Raw genomic sequence first — 15,906 nt, 5'->3', positions numbered from 1 at the left:
CATTCAGGACACCTGCTTGGGGAGGATGTGGGGAGACAGCTGGCTGGAAGGACACCTCTCAGTGCACCAGCTGCCCTGGACCCTGGCTCCTCTGGTGAATTACAGCCCCAGCAGAAGGAATGAATGCTGATCACCTCAGCTTGCATGTTGAAATGCCCTCCCACGTTTGAGGTCAGATACTCCACTCTAAGAAAACACAGGGCACACTGGGTGCTATTCTGAAGCCAAATACCAGCTTGAAAGTGACAGCCTCATAGGAGAAGCACTGGCATTACCTAAGAGGTTGTTAGAAATGCAAATTCACAGGCCTGATGTACTGACTCAGAATCAGTGCAGAAGGAGCTGAGGAAGCTGTGTTGCAGAAAGTTCTCAAGATGATTCTTACACTCAAGTTTGAGAACAAATGATGCAAAAGAAACTCAAAGCTGACTGACCCTGCATTTCTGGCCTCTGCATGTAAGAGCCTGAGTCTGACCATAAAAATCATAAAAGGGTTAATAGCTTCAAAATGGTAACAACCAAGAAAAAAAAAAAAAAGAAACCCATCACCTAACAGCCTTTTACCCACCTCTCACATCAAGACAAGAATGAACAGACTTTTATAAATTTGCTTAATTTTGAGTGAGCAAAGATCTTTATGCCTTCGGACAAACATGAAATTCATTTATTAACTAGAATGGCACTACAAACTCAGGTTTGCAGCAAAATAATCAAACCACTATACTTCATCAAGACACAGGGGGGAAAGGGCAGAGATTTAAGGATATCTGCTTCTCTTGAACATTAGCAGCAGAAGCAGGACTGTGCTCACGCTCCGGACAACACTCATGTAACAGGATGCTGGGGCACCTGTGGACCTGGTGCATGGGCCTTCAGGAATTCCTCAAGTTGTTCCATCTTCTCAGCTGGATAAGGAAAAATGCTGGGTTTCAAACTCCTCCTCCAAGGGGGAAGGGGTGTGCTGGCAGTATCATTTCTCTGGGTGGAAGCTCTGAACCTAGCTAGGATCTGGAATCAGTGGGCTGAGGGAGCTGAGGCCAGCACCGGCAGTAGGTGTCTGAATGCATGTCTCAGCTTTCCTTTCTCAGGGTCCTGCTTGGACTCCTCTCTCAAGGGAGGCCCAGGGATCACCACCAAAATGGAGTTGGGACACTGCAAGGAGTTTTGGGAAGAGGAGAGGCTGGAAGGAAGTCATGGAAGGCCAGGTGGTTCCCCCTGCCTTCCTCCCAGGCGCGTTTGCCAAGCCCCTCACCTCGGGCGCGCTGCTCCCGGAGCACTGACGCCTGGCTCAGAAGCACGCTCTTCACCTGACGCTGGACTGCCGGCCGCGCGAAAACTGTGACTTCGACCACGTTCCCAGCGTCAACAGCGTCCACCATCAGCAGGGCCTGGCTCATCCACTCCATTTCTGGAACCAAGGCTCGGTCTGGGCCTGAAAACGAAAGGAAAGCCGAAAAGTGTGGGTGAGGAGCGGGAGACACTGGCCACGAAGGGACGTGACGGCTTGGGACCCGGCGCGGCTGGGGGCCCTCGACCGCTCTGAGAGGCCCGCTAGGCCCAGGGTCGCACACCAAAGATCGAGTCGGCCAGCCACGCCTCCAGGAAGAACACCAGCGGATTCCTCAAGTCCTGCGCAGGAAACCACCATGGCCGGATGCGAACCCGCGGCGAGGAAAGCGGGAGCCCCTGCAGCCTGTCCCCGCGGGCCTCGGAGTCGCCAGCATCGTCGACCATGCTCCAACCACACGCGAGAAGAGCAGCTCTCGCGGGACTCGGGACTCGCGCGAAGCCTGGGCCCTTTACTGCTCCCGGCAGGCCCCGCCCCCTCCGGTGCGCATGCGCCCAGCCACATCGCGGCCCAGGGGCGCAGACACGCACGGGTATTCGGGCGCCTGGAGCTTCGGTGTATGTGCCGCGAGGTCCCCTAGCACCGTCTCAGCGTGAAGCCCTGGAGGCTCTAGTTGGGGCCTCCAGGCGAGTAATGGCCGACCCCGAGGCGTCCGTAGTTCTGGATCGTGTGGTTGCATGAAGTGGGATCCCGACCAGGCCCGGTCGGGTCAGGCTGCAGGCGGGCTCCTAGAATCCTCATCTTCTCTCTCATATTCCGACTCTGGTTTGTTGCCGCTTTAGAATCATTCCTACAAGTGCGTCGTGTCTAAAATGCAGTCATCAGACATGGTCGTTCCAAAAGATGTAGCAGGTGGGGACAAAAGTTGTTTACTTCCAAAATCCTCAAACAGCGAGTACTGATGAACATTTCTTCTCAGTGTTCTTAATTTTAGTTAAAATTTTCAATTGTGAAGATTTCTCACAGTTTAAAAAGTTGTTTAACGCTCATGCACCCCCTCCCCTCGCCCCATTTAACAAGATGTTAATTTTTCCCGCATTTGCCTTCTCTCTTGTTTAAAACAGATGCCACTAAAGACCCTTCCTCTCTCCCCACAGGAAATTATTGTCCTGAAGGTTGTGTGAGTAGCCCGCGGGTGCTCCTGTTCTTTCCATAGTGCATTTCTACAAGTATTGTTTGGTAATGGTTGTATAGACAGCATCTGCTGTACAAACGACTGTACGCTTACAATTAGTTAGGATGTGTTTGTTTTTTACATCTTTTTAATGGAATTTGTTGATCATTTACGTAAGGGGGATGGTATTAATGTACTGAATTCCCTCATCCACATCATCTAGGCCTTAACAGTAATCCAAGAGGAGATATTGAATCTAGCTTTATTGGATACTTTTATTTCAGTTTAATTTTCTAAATGAACATAATAATACATGCATATTGTAAAAAAAAAAAAAAAAGCCTTGAGGATATAAAGTAATATGGGTAAGTTCTCCCTTTCATATATTCTCCCTCAGTCTTACTACTTTTCAATCATGTATGCTGTGAATGTCTTCTAGTTTAAATTGTCTTTTCACCTTTTTTAAGGTGTTTTTGAGGAATACAATTCTTAATTTTAATATAGTCAGATTTATCAGTCTTTAAGGTAAGTTCATTCTGTCTTTCTTAAGTCCTGCTCTGCCATGAGGTCTAAAGACATTCTCTATACTTTCCACTAAGAATGCTCAAGTTTCTGCTATAACTTTTAAATTCCTGAACCACCTGGGGTTAATTTTTTAAGATGGGTATAATATAGAGATATAATTTCATCTTTTTATAAATTATTAATCTTTTTCTTTGAGCCATTCTCTTTAGAATGCATCCAACTTGAGGCCTCTTCAAATTCTATCCCTGAAAAATTTCAGACCCCTACATGTAGCATGAGTTAGCCACAAGGCTGGTTTGTGGTAGTTAATTATTAGGTCAAGACATACTTGAGAAAGGCAAGTTCATGAAAAATTCCTTTGGCATTCCCATCTGAAAGACAAAGTTTATTTTTGATTTAGTTTTATTTTGATTTAGTTTTAGTCATTTGCAGTCTTAAACAGAATGCCCATTGTTTCCTACACTTGACAAGCTTTGAGTTTTAGTAGCTGATCTGTGTCAGCTTCAAAACAGAATTGCAAGGTTTTTAGGATTTAGCTGAATCTGCCTAGGTGAATCAGTTCCATCGTTGTATACCTCTAAAGCTTGCTGATTTGATTCTGATTGGTGGGAGAGAGAGTATGACTTGAATACTGGCTCCAGTATTTTCTAGTGGTGTGACCGAATACAAGTTATTTGAACTTTCTGCACTTGCTTTCACTTTCTCTTGCTTAGTCCTAGAATGACCAGTCTGAGAGTATTTGGGTTCAGTCAGTAAAGTATGTGAGTGAAATTTAGATGCTCAGTTGTGTCCAGCTCTTTGCAACCCCATGGATTATAACCCGTCCATGGAATTCTCCAGGCAGGAATAATGGAGTGGGTTGCCATTTTCTCCTCCAGGGGATCTTCCCAACCCAGGGATTGAACCCAGGTCTCCTGCATTCTTTACCATCTGAGCCAACAGGAAATCTTGAAGACAGGCTTCCCTGATGGGGAATCAAAGCCTGGCTGGGGTGGTGAGAGCACCAAATCCTAGCCACTAGACCATCAGGGAGTGTCTGGTTTTGTAATTTCTTACTGAGAATATCTGTTCTTCACTTCATGTAATCTTCAGTTCTCAAGATGTAATCTCTATACAATGAAAAATGTAACAAAGCACAGTTTTTTTGTACCAAATAATAATATCAAAATGTACTTCACAGATAGTTAGAAAAAAGTAGTCAAAGTGAGGAGAAGAAACTAGTAAGGTGATATTAAATCACTCAGACTAGAAGTAATCATGTAGAAAAAGAATGCAGTAAAGGCTGTGTTCTGAACAGTTGAGGACAGTCTTCTAATCCTTAGGAGCATCTGCAAATAGTAACTACATACTGGTTCCCCTGGATGGATGGATGGATAAATGAATAAGGAGATATTATACCATACTAGTAATATTCAAGCAAAGTAAGAAATGAAAATCATTACTGACAAGCTATTTAGAATATAACAATAACTTACAAAGTACATTTTAAAAATATTATGGTTAGTGTACATTCTGAAAAATTTAGTTTGCAATCCCTTTGTATCTATCCTGTCCTCTCCTTCCCTATATAGTTAACTGTTAGTAATTTTGGGGAGACCTGGGTTCGATCCCTGGGTTGGGAAGTTCCCTTGGCGAAGGGAACAGCTACCCACTCCAGTATTCTGGCCTGGAGAATTCCATTGACTGTATATTCTATGGGGTTGCAAAGAGTTGGACAAGAGTGAGCAACTTTCACTTTAACTTTTCCATTAAGAATACATGTGGGTAAGAATGTGAGAATTTTTGCTTTTACTTTTTTGGTAATATTAGATTGCTGCAAAAATAATTGTGATTTTGCATTGTTGAACTTTGCCATTTGATATTGGAACACATTCTTAAATATTATGTTATCTATCAATTAATGCACATTTCTCACTTTATCATTTTTTGCTAATGACATTACTTGCTGTTTATTTTATATTTATTTTACACTATTGAAATGATGTTAGACAAAAAAGCAAATTCAAGCGATGTGTTTTTATTTTAATTCAAATGGGCTGTAAAACACTGGAGACAACTCACAACATCAACAACACATTTGGCCCAGGAACTACTAACAAACATATAGTGCAGTGGTGATTCAAGAAATTTTGCAAAGGAGAGGAGAGACTTGAAGATAAGGAGCACAGTGGCTGGCCATCAGAAGTTGACAATGACCAATTGAGAGCAATGATCAAAGCTGATCCCCTTACAGCTACACGAGGAGTTGCAGAAGAACTGAACGTTAGCCATTCTACCCTCATTTGGTATTTGAAGCAAATTGGAAAGGTGAAAAAGCTCGATAAGTGGGTGCCTCATGAGCTGACAAAAAATTGTCATTTTGAAGTGTCATCTTCTCTTATTCTACACAACAACAATGAACCATTTCTTGATTGGATTGTGACATATGATGAAAAGTGGATTTTATATGACAACCAGCGGTGTCCACTTCAGTGGTCAAATTGAGCAAAAGCTCCAAAACACTTCCCAAAGCCAAACTTTCACCAAAAAAAAAAAAATCATGGTCACTGTTGGGTGGTCTGCTGCCAGTCTGATCCACTATAGCTTTCTGAATCCCAGCAAAACCATTACATCTGAGAAGTATGCTCAGCAGATCGATGAGATGCACCAGAAACTGCAATGCCTACAGCCAGCATTAGTCAACAGAATGGTCCCAATTCTTCTCCATGACAATGCCTGACCACACATCACACAACCAACACTTCAAAAGTTGAATGAATTGGGCTACGAAGTTTTGCCTCATCCACCATGTTCACCTGACCTCTCACCAACCCACTATCACCTTCTTCAAGCATCTTGACAACTTTTTGCAGAGAAAACACTTCCACAACCAGCAGGTGGCAGAAAATCCTTTCCAAGAGCTCTTCAAATCCTGAAGCTCAGATTTTTATGCTACAGGAATGAACAAACATTTCTCATTGGCAGAAATGTGTTGATTTAATGCTTTCTATTTTGATTAATAAAGATGTTTGCACATTGATAAAGATGTTTGCATTTTATGGTTTAAAATGCATGGTCTGAAACCACAATTACTTTTGTACCAACCTAATACATGTATTTTATTGTGCTCTTTTTCCACCAACTTTTTTGTTTTGATAAACTTTAAACCAATGGAAAAATTCTAAGAACATTAAATTTACATTCTATACCTTTCATTGAGTTTCACCAGTTGTTAATGTTTTGTTTAGTTTCTTTTCTCTCTCTACCAGCACGTACTTTTTCATGAATTGTCTGTAAGTGGCAGGCATCATGACTTTATCTCAAGTACTTCATTGTTACCTCTTAAAAGCAAGGACATTCTCCTATGTAACCATGTAAAATTGTTCACTCAGAAAATTTAACTTTAGTCTAAACTCTTGTCTAATATATGATCCAAGTTCAATTTCCCCAGTTTTTTCCCAATAATGTACTTTTAGCTAATATAGAATGAGTCTCTGCTGTTGTTATTGTTTAATGACCCTGACATTTTTGAAATATTTTAAATTTTTTATTGTGCGAAATTTCAAACATATACAAAGGTAGAAAGGATAGCATAAATGAATGATCAGTAATACTAGTCCCACAACTTCAAAAAATATCAACTCACGGATTATCTTGTGGGGAAATAAAGATCACCCAAATGGGAACTAGTGAAGTCTTTTTATTAAGAGGTTGCTATAGCAAGGGAGTTAGCTGCCATCATTTGTGTTTGGCAGAGTCTCAAAAGTGGGCAGAGGAGAGGGAAAAGCTTATATGAAATGGAAAAAAGGTGTGCCTGAAGGAAGAGTTGTTGGCCTGGGGGAACTGTAGGTGGGCTAACTGGAAGCAGAGCATTGTATGTGATTGAGTAGGGGTGCATATTTGACTTTCCCAGCTGGGTCTCAGTTGATCTCAAGAGAAAATGAGCGAAGCTGTCAGTTATTAATCAAGTTCTGGCCTCTTGTGTTGATTGTCATAGACATTGTTTGCCTTCCTGGACTGAGTGCTGCAGACTGTGAATCAGAATTCTGTTTTTATGTTTGGCCTGGCCATTGTCTGTATATTCAAACTCCTGGTCCCTGCTTTTGACCATTCTCTCATTTGCTGGAGGTAGGTGAATTCAGGGACAGCTCCTCTCCTTCCCGGAAAGCCCCTGAAGCTGACGTCTGCGCCTCCGAGAACCGAGACTCTGCGGGGGAACCATTTAGCGTCAGTACACCCCGCGTGTGGACAGAGTTCCGCAGGCGGGAGGAAGTGGGGCCTCCCGGCCTTTTTTAGGGCTGTGGAGGTCGCATGCCTATTTTAAACTTCATATCACCTGCTTCTGATTCTAATTTGGCTGCTCTTCTATCCTGTGTGGGCAGCTCAGACCGGAGGCCAGGAAAGCCCTCCAGACGGAGGAAACTGAATCGTGTTGCCGAGGCACCCGCCAAACCTCCGGCCCTTTGCGGGGCGAGCCTGGCTGCAGGCTACAAGCCCCGAATCCCGCCGTATGGGCCCCCAGTAAGTTGGAAACAGGTGCTCGCGGGTCCCGCTTTGCTTTGGGTTTCATTGTTTCGTAATGCAAATCGATTCCCTGAGGACTCCCCACTGATCTGAGAGTAAAAGGGCGCTTCTGTTCTGACGGGCTGGAGAGAAAGTGGTTTCCCTAGAGGTTGGGGTCAAGGGCAGGAGAGAGGAGGTAAACTTGGCCTGGAGTCATCATGACCCAGCTTTTAAAACGGGTTCCTCATTTTACACACAGGTCCCAAGAACTGAGATTGGGAGCGGAGTGCCACTCCCCGCCCTGGAATGAGGCTGTTTAACCTCACCCCCAACAGTGGCCAGTGGGCAACCCGGGCCCCTGAGGCCTGCTTGGGGCACGCGACCATTGCAGGGAAAGTCCACGTTGAGACCCGCTGGAGGCTCGTGACTGCTTCCGCGGAACCTGGGCCGCTCCCACATCACGATCAGGAATTTCTCCAGCTGACCTGTAGATGGAAACGCCATTTGGGAACTATGACTTGGCGGGCCCTGGCGACCCGCCTCGGCTCCCGAGAGCCCAGCCTTGCCCGAAGTAGTCCGGGACACTCTTTAAACCGAGCTGCCTCACAGGCACGGGGTTCTGTCTGCATAGCCCGAGGGCCGGAAAACTGGACATGAACCAGAAGAGTCTGGATCAGACATGGCCAACGGGCCTTCTCTACCTCCTTCACGCCGGCAGACCGGTTTAACCCTCTGCAGCTCTTCAGAGGAGGGAGGGTGGGAGCAACAGGGACACCAGGCTCAGGTGGGAACAAGACAAGTCGTTCCCTTAAATGTCTGCAATCTTTTATAAGGGGTTGCCCAGGTAGCCACAGTAGTGAAGAATTCGCCTGCCGATGCCGAGACGTAAGAGATGCGGGTTCAATCCCTGGAAGATCCCGTAGAGGAGGAAATGGCATAACCCACTCCAGTGTTCTTGCCTGGAAAATTCCATGGACAGAAGAGACTGGCGGGCTACATACAGTCCATGGAGTCGCAAGGAGACAGAGGCCTCTGAGTGAGCACACACAGGAGGGTGGGAACGGGGCAGAGGGACACACTGACTCCCCCCCCCCCCTTCCATCTCACTTCGAGCTAGGTCTTCAGGGGCCTTGTAGAGGTGTTTCCCCTTGGCAGAGTGCTCAGGATGGGGTGAGGGAGTAATCGTGAACTCTGGAAAGCTCCCAAGACCTCGTGGAAAGGCGAACAGGGCTGCCGTTCCAGGCCACAGCCCGTTTGTCTCCACCCTACCCATCCTAGTCCTCGAACTCACGCCCTGAGCGAGCAGCCCTTTCCCACATTCCGGCGACGAGCAGTTGCCTCCTCCTGCAAAGGACAGTGGACTGAGCTTGTCTCTAGGGCGGCAGGAAAATCGAGATCCCGGCCAGGCCCATGGGGTCCAGAGTTTGCATTTGCAGCGGGATCTCGGTCAGTTGCTTGAAGTGCGGGATTTGGTGCCTGGGTTGTGAGAGAGGCGGGGGTGGGGCAGGCCAGACTGCTCTGGGTGCGGGGAAACGACTGTACCCGCAGCCGCAGCCCGGAGCGCGGAAGGTGGAGAAGCTTGCGGGAGCAGGTCGGGTGGAGCGTGCCCCGCCGCCCCCCCCCACCCCCCCACCCCCCCGCCCCATCTAGAACTCACCTAGGATCTCTTCCATCTGCTCCATGGGCAGGTCAAAGACCACCTGGTTTATAAGTGATCTCCTTGGAACCAGTCGAGAAGGATGCGCAGGTCGATGTGTGCCTGACACATGAATATAGATAAATACTCCTCCTCTTGGGACGAGGCCCCCACAGTGTCCTGGTGGACACTGGATGCCACAGCCCTTGGGAACCCGCGAAGCCCCTGGGGGGCCCCTGGGCTTTTTGGCGCAGGGCTTGGGCCACGCTCAGTGGCGGCCCACCCCGGTAACCTAGTATTAGGCCAGACCTGGGGCTAGGGCCCCGGATTCACAAGGGTGTGCCTCTTGCGAGTGGATGAGCCCGGTACTATACGTGGTACCCAAGTGTTCCCTGGGGACTGCTCCGCCCTGGGCCCGCCCCCGGGCTTTCCAACTCAGTCCACAGGAGCCTCTGGGGACTAAGGGATCAAAAGGACAATTGGATCTGCTTTTGTTTGTTCAGATAGGCTGTAGGTCATTGAGAACTGAGACCAAGTCTTCTATCTCTAGGTATGCCTACTACAATTCCTAGCATGAAATGTTTATGGGAGAAATAGAAAAATGTGGATTTCAGCTCTACCCTTGACGCTTACTGGCCTTGGAGAGGTGTATGTAACTTCTCTGTTCCTCGACTTCCTCCTCTGTAAAATGTGGACAGTAAAAATAGTGATACATGTAGGAACATTTAGGAGATTAAATAAACATTGCATGCAAAGAACTCAGCACAATTTCCAGATCACAGTATTTTCCTAGTTCAACAGGTGATTTCCACTATGTACGATGATGTGCTTGCACACTTAGACTGCCTGCGACATTCTGCAGACAACAATGACTAGTTGCTCTGAATCCTGGAGGCTGCTCCACTTCCTCTTACCCTCATGGTACAATCCCTGACTCGAGCTACACTCGCTAGCTGGGTGCAACCTTGGGCAAGATGTCTAACCTCTCCGTTTTTTAGCTGTCATCAATAAATGGGGGTGCTGGTGACAAGTCCTTCCATCTTAGGGTTGTGACGATTAAATGAATTCATGCATTTAAAGCCCTTAATTGTGCCAAGCAAATAGCAAATGATCAATAAATTCCAGCTATTACTATTATCTATACACAAAATACATCTTTGCATGTTATGAATATTTCCATTAAAACTGGAAGAATCCCAGATGTGGAATTACTAGTTCAAAGAGCACAAACACATTTTACTCCCTTTAGATATTGCTTTTTTTTTTTTCTTTTGCAACTTTATTTGTGTCAAGCTACAGAGAATCATAGGGAGGTAAAACATTTACCGTGTCCAGCTCTCTCTATCTGGCACCTGCACTGTAACAGGCATCTCTCATTTCACCTGCACCCAGCACCTGCCCTCCCCTAGTTTTCTCCTGTTCAGTAAAGGCCACCCCCATTTACCAGGTTGACACTTCTTTTTCTGTCAAATTTCAAAACTCTAAATAAGTCCTGTAAGCTCTACTTTCAAAATAAATTTCAAATAGGACTGCTTCTCATGACCTCCATTGCGAAGAAACTAGTCCACGTCATCACCATCCTTTGTAATCACTTTCTTGTGGACTTACAGCTGCTTAAGTTACAACTTTCCAAAATCTTTTCCCCCTTAAAGCATATTGTACATATAGCAGCCAGTCATTCTTTGAAAATACAAGTTCATGTAAGTCTCCTTGCCTTTGTGGAATAGAATAGGAAGCCCAGAAGTACAGCAATGCATATGTATGTGTGTATATGGCACATAATTAAACTTATTTTAAACCATCGCAGGGACATTTTGAAAATAAACATGAATGACTATCTGATGTACACAAACGATTTTTTTTTTCCAGAAAGAACGTAAGCATTTTCCATCTTTTACAAATCAGTTCTGGGACTTCCCTGGTGGTCCAGCAGCTAAGACTCCGTGCTTATGCTACAGGGGGTGTGGGTTCAATCCTTGGTTGGAGAAGGTACCACATGCCATATGGTACAGCCAAAAATAAAATAAAGACAAAAAAATAAAGAGCAGTGCTGGAGTCTGTTTTGTAAATAAGTTCATTTGTATAATTTTTTTAGATTCCACATATAAATGACATCATATGGTATTTGTCTTTGTCTGACTTAGTATGATAATCTCTAGGTCCATCCATGTTGCTGCAAATGTCATCATTCCATTCTTTTTATGGCTGAGTAATATTCTACTGTGCATATATGTTCCACATCTTCTTTATCCGTTCATAGTTTGATGAACAAATATTTAGGTTGCTTCTGTGTCTTTGCTATTGTGAATAGCGCTGCAATGAACATAGGAGTGCATGTATATTTTTGAAGAATGGTTTTCTCCAGATATTAATATATGCCCAGAGAAAGTATGTATAAATATGTATATACTTTATAAAAAGAGAAACAGACTCACAGATTTAGAAAACAAACTTATGGTTTCCAAAGGGGAAAGCTGGGGGGAGGGGGAGGGATAAATTAAGAGGTTGAGATTAACATATAGACACTGGTCTATATAAAATATATAATCAACAAGGACCTACTTATAGCACAGGGAACTCTATACTCTGTAATATAGGAGAAAGAACTGGAAAAGAATATATATACATATATAACTGAATCACTTTGTTGTACACCTGAAACTAAACAACATTGTAAATCAATTACACGGCAATATAATTTTTTTTTTAAATCAGTACTGTATGAGTATATAGATCAAAGTTTATATAATTTGAGGGTAAAGGGGAACTTCTAGATCATGGCTCCAAATGCTGTCACCATAAAAGAACAGTGGTGGTTTTTACTAAATTATATAGAATTAAAAGTTCTTTAAATTGGGGGAAGAATTCATCTATGCCCTGCTTCTGAAATATGAAGTCAAAAGACAAATTAGAAGCAGAAAAGTATATAGTGAAGAATCATATGCCTAACCACATGGGAAAATGCTATTTTATAAAATTTAAGGGGGAAAGTCAGACTGTAAAATTTAATATATGGTTTCCAGTTTCCAGAATTTCCAAAAGTTTGCCTGGTAAAAAATTTGGAAGGGCTAAATTTATCTCTTGGTTATATTTTTTATTTTTTGAGATCATATGTAATGAACCCACTAATTCTATATATGACCTTAAAACTACACTTAACTGTACTGAGGGGGACAACAGTTTTTTCTTGGTACAGCAATTTCAGTTTGAGGCTGGAATCATGCTCCCATGGGTCTTGAGAGGCAAAATAGAAGTATAAGTTACTCAGTCAAGTCCAACTCTTTGTGATCCCATGGACTGTAGCCTGCTAGGCTCCTCTGTCCATGGAAGTCTCCAGGCAAGAATACTGGAGTGGGTTGCCATTTCCTTCTCCAGGGGATCTTCCTGACCCAGGGATTGAACCCAGGTTTCCCGAAATGCAGGCAGACCCTTTACTGACTGAGCCAGAAAAATGGCGCTGCAGGAAAGCCTGGCTTGGGCCTCACCTCCCCCTCCCCTGGGGCCTCAAGTACAGCACCCCCCAACTTCAGTTTCTTTATCTGTGAAATGAAGACATGCACACCCACCTCACAGGAGTCTAACAACTGAATGAGAAGAACCTATTTGGTGGTCAGGACTCTCTATGAGACAGTGCCATTCTCCCTGGTCCAGGTGACAAATTAAGCCCTACAGGGTCTGTTTTCCAAAATCACAGTTCCTGCTGAATTCTCACCTTGGTGTGTGCCAAAATTTGAGTAGAATTACTCATCTCTGACTAGGAAGTATTTGAGTCCCCTTGTAGGAAAGAGGCTCCTCACCCCGCTGGTTCCTGGGGCTGATACAGAGGTGACCTCCAGGCCCACCCTGGGAGCTGGGCCACCACGCAGCTTCTCAGCCTCAGACCTGCGAGGCGAGAGCATTTTGCAGCGGAGAAGGGCCCAGGTATGACTTTGGTGGACCCGTGCTAGTTCACCTGCCTTTGGAGCAGGACAAGTCCCTGCCCCACTCCAGAACTGGAAGTCAGTGTCACCTGTCCTACCCCAGGTCAATGTGTGAGCCAGTGGACACATTTCTGTCTATAGAAAGTGCAGCCTCCAGGACCTTTCAGGTCAGAATCATGCTTGAACCCACCCTTTTGTTCCTTTTCTATCCATGTCGAGAGGGGGTAAGTAGGTGATAGGCCTCACCTTAAATCCCCATAATCATACTGATTTTTTACTTGCTTAAGTGAAGGCCCTTCTAAGTCCCAGTTGGTTATAACAAAAGGCTTAGTGTCACAGATAGGGTGGCGATGCATTTTGCTGTATTTGATGAATAATTTAAAATGCAAGTATAAGAAAAGTACAAAGATTTTTATTATCTGGAATTAGTATCTTAGATGTCTCTTTCTTCACCATCTCTCACCAAGTGAAAAAACAGTATCAGAATGCTAATTTTCCTAATCAAACACCCAAGGGGAAGGAATTAGATAATTCAAAACAAAACAAAAAAAGGGAAGCTGGACAGACATAAAGCTCTACTTAAATAATAATTTTAAAAAGGCCTAAAAGAGTAATTTTAAGTGCACAGCAAAATGGAGCAGAAAGTGCAGAGGCTTCCCATATACATCTCATTAACCCTCCACCCCTCCCTCGGGACCTCCCTCCCAGTCAGCATCCTTCACCATATGGGTGCATTTGTTACTATAATGAACCCACGTCTGCACATCATTACCACCTAAAACCCATATTCAACTTTAGTGTTCATATTGGTGTAAGGCTAATTTTGGTCTCCATTAGGAACTATGCTCCCTGCTTCTGTTTTCTGGAAGAGATTTTAGATCACTAGTACATTTTCTTCTCTAAATGTTTGTAGATGTCACCTTTATATGGCAGAACAAAGTGAAGAAAATCCTTCAGAACATCAAATAAAAATTAATCAAAATTTCTGGGAATTTCCTCACAGTTCAGTGGTTAGGACTCAGCACTTTCACTGCCAGACGCAGGTTCGATCCCTGGTCAGGAACTAAGATCACACAAGCCTCACAGTGCAGGAAAACAAACAAACAAAAAAACAAAACAAAAACAGAACTTAATCGTGAAAGACACTGTTTAAAGAAAAAAAAAAAAAACAAGCCACAGACTTGGAGAAACTATTTGCAGAGCACATTTCTAATAATGGATTTGTATACAAACTAGACAATGAATGGTTAAAACTCAATAAAGTTGTTTTTGTTCAGTCAGTCTCCAAGTCACTGACTCTTTGCAACCCCATGGACTGCAATAATAAAAAAACTCAATTAAAAATAAGCAAAATAATTGTTCAACTAAGATAGGAGAGAAAATAAAATTAATTTGCACAATTAAAACCACAAAATGTTGAAAAGAATGAAAGTTCAAAAACAAGAATAAAGGACAACAGCAATGTTAGGTAGTTAGAATAGAAAAAGGAGTCCAAAATGGAGAAAGAAGAAAAGCCTGCAAAAAGGAAATTAAGGAAAACTCCCCAGACAGGAGTGGGAACCTTAGGTGAAACAAACACGCCCGCTTCCACGCTATCATCCTGATTGATGATGATGCCCTAATTTGCGTATGGCAGGCTTGCAGGGCAGCAAACAAAAAGTATAAAAAGAGGGAGCCAAGACAGGTTGAGGCCTCTCCTTCAGGGCTGGCCCACTTCATGCTTTGGGGGTGTACTATCCTTTGTTTACCAAATAAAACTCCTGAGCTGTAACCAAGCTCAGCAATAGAAAACAGTAATGAATATGGCAGATATTAATCAACTATTTCAGTAATCACTTTAATGTTAGTGGTCAGTTAAGTCAGAGATTGTCGGAATGGATCAAGAAACAAGACCCAACAGTATGTTGTCTACAAGAAGCCTATTTGAATACAAAGACATACCTAGGTTGCTCAACACAAGTTTTTGCGCCCTAGCACACTGAAGCCAAACAACCAAAATATCTCTTTGGAACAAAGAAACATTTATTGCAAGGGTCAAGCATGGAGAATGGGTGGCTTGGGCTCAAATTACCCAAACTTTCCCTGCAGTTTGGGGGAAAGATTTTAAAGACAAAATTTGGAGTGAGGACTGCAGGGTGTATAACTTTCTTCTGATTGGTTGGTGGTAAGGTATCAGGGTTGTCCTCTAGGAATGGTCTGTTCATCGGTAAGTTACCATCCTCCATCTGGGTGGGGCTTGAGTTCCTCCACAAGAACTCAAAGGCTTATTGTTTTGTTCCTCAAGGAGGAACCAGGACTTTGGTTAAGACAGACCAGAATCAGCAATTAAGTAAGATAGCCTGAAAAATTTGTCAGCCATAAAACAGTTCTAGTTCCTCCTCAAGAGATATAGGTAACAGTCTTAAACATATCTTTGAGGGTTATGCAGAAACCAAATACCCCCACCCAGGTGAAGGATGGTGACAATATGCTGAACACGTGTAGATCCTAGACTGGTTGGAAACAAAAGGTTATGACTAAGATTCCCAAAACACCTTGTTACATCACCACCAACCAGTGAGAAATTCCATAAGCCTCAGCTCTCACTCCAAATACTGCCTTTAAAAACTCTGCCCTGAAAGTCATCAGGGAGTTCAGGCCTTTTAAGCATGAGCTGCCTATTCTCCTTACTTCTTGTTGTTCAGTCACCAAGTCATGTCCCACTCTTCGTAACCCCACAGACTGCAGCATGCAGGCTTCTCTGTCCCTCATCTTATCCCAGAGTTCACCCAAACTCATGTCCATCCTATCAGTTATGCCATTAGCCATATCATCCTCTGTTGCCCTCTTCTCCTTCTGCCCTCCATCTTTCCTAGCATCATGGTCTTTTCCAATGAGTCAG

At 44.1% G+C, this 15,906-nt stretch overlaps 1 protein-coding gene across 1 annotated transcript; it reads right to left on the bottom strand.

The window, feature by feature from the left end:
* Window positions 1-638: 638 nt before the first annotated feature.
* Window positions 639-1,814, bottom strand: LOC122422609 (oocyte-expressed protein homolog). The gene is made up of 3 exons (XM_043439064.1): window positions 1,572-1,814; window positions 1,253-1,432; window positions 639-905 (listed from the first exon to the last, which is right to left on the bottom strand). The coding sequence occupies exons 1-3, from the start codon at window positions 1,732-1,734 to the stop codon at window positions 826-828; spliced, it is 423 nt and encodes a 140-aa protein (XP_043294999.1). The 5' UTR covers window positions 1,735-1,814; the 3' UTR covers window positions 639-825.
* Window positions 1,815-15,906: the final 14,092 nt, after the last annotated feature.

The sequence above is a fragment of the Cervus canadensis genome, chromosome 20, assembly GCF_019320065.1.
Source record: "Cervus canadensis isolate Bull #8, Minnesota chromosome 20, ASM1932006v1, whole genome shotgun sequence".
Taxonomy (NCBI): domain Eukaryota; kingdom Metazoa; phylum Chordata; class Mammalia; order Artiodactyla; family Cervidae; genus Cervus; species Cervus canadensis.
The sequence above is the reverse complement of the archived record's forward strand: the minus strand, read 5'-3'. Positions and strand labels throughout refer to the sequence as shown.

Coding starts and splice junctions, on each gene's coding strand:
- LOC122422609 (XM_043439064.1), bottom strand. CDS start 1,734: ATGGTCGACGATGCTGGCGACTCCGAGGCCCGCGGGGACAGGCTGCAG. Junction 1,433..1,571: donor GCTGGCCGACTCGATCTTTG/GTGTGCGACCCT, acceptor TTTCGTTTTCAG/GCCCAGACCGAGCCTTGGTT. Junction 906..1,252: donor CCGGGAGCAGCGCGCCCGAG/GTGAGGGGCTTG, acceptor TTCCTTATCCAG/CTGAGAAGATGGAACAACTT.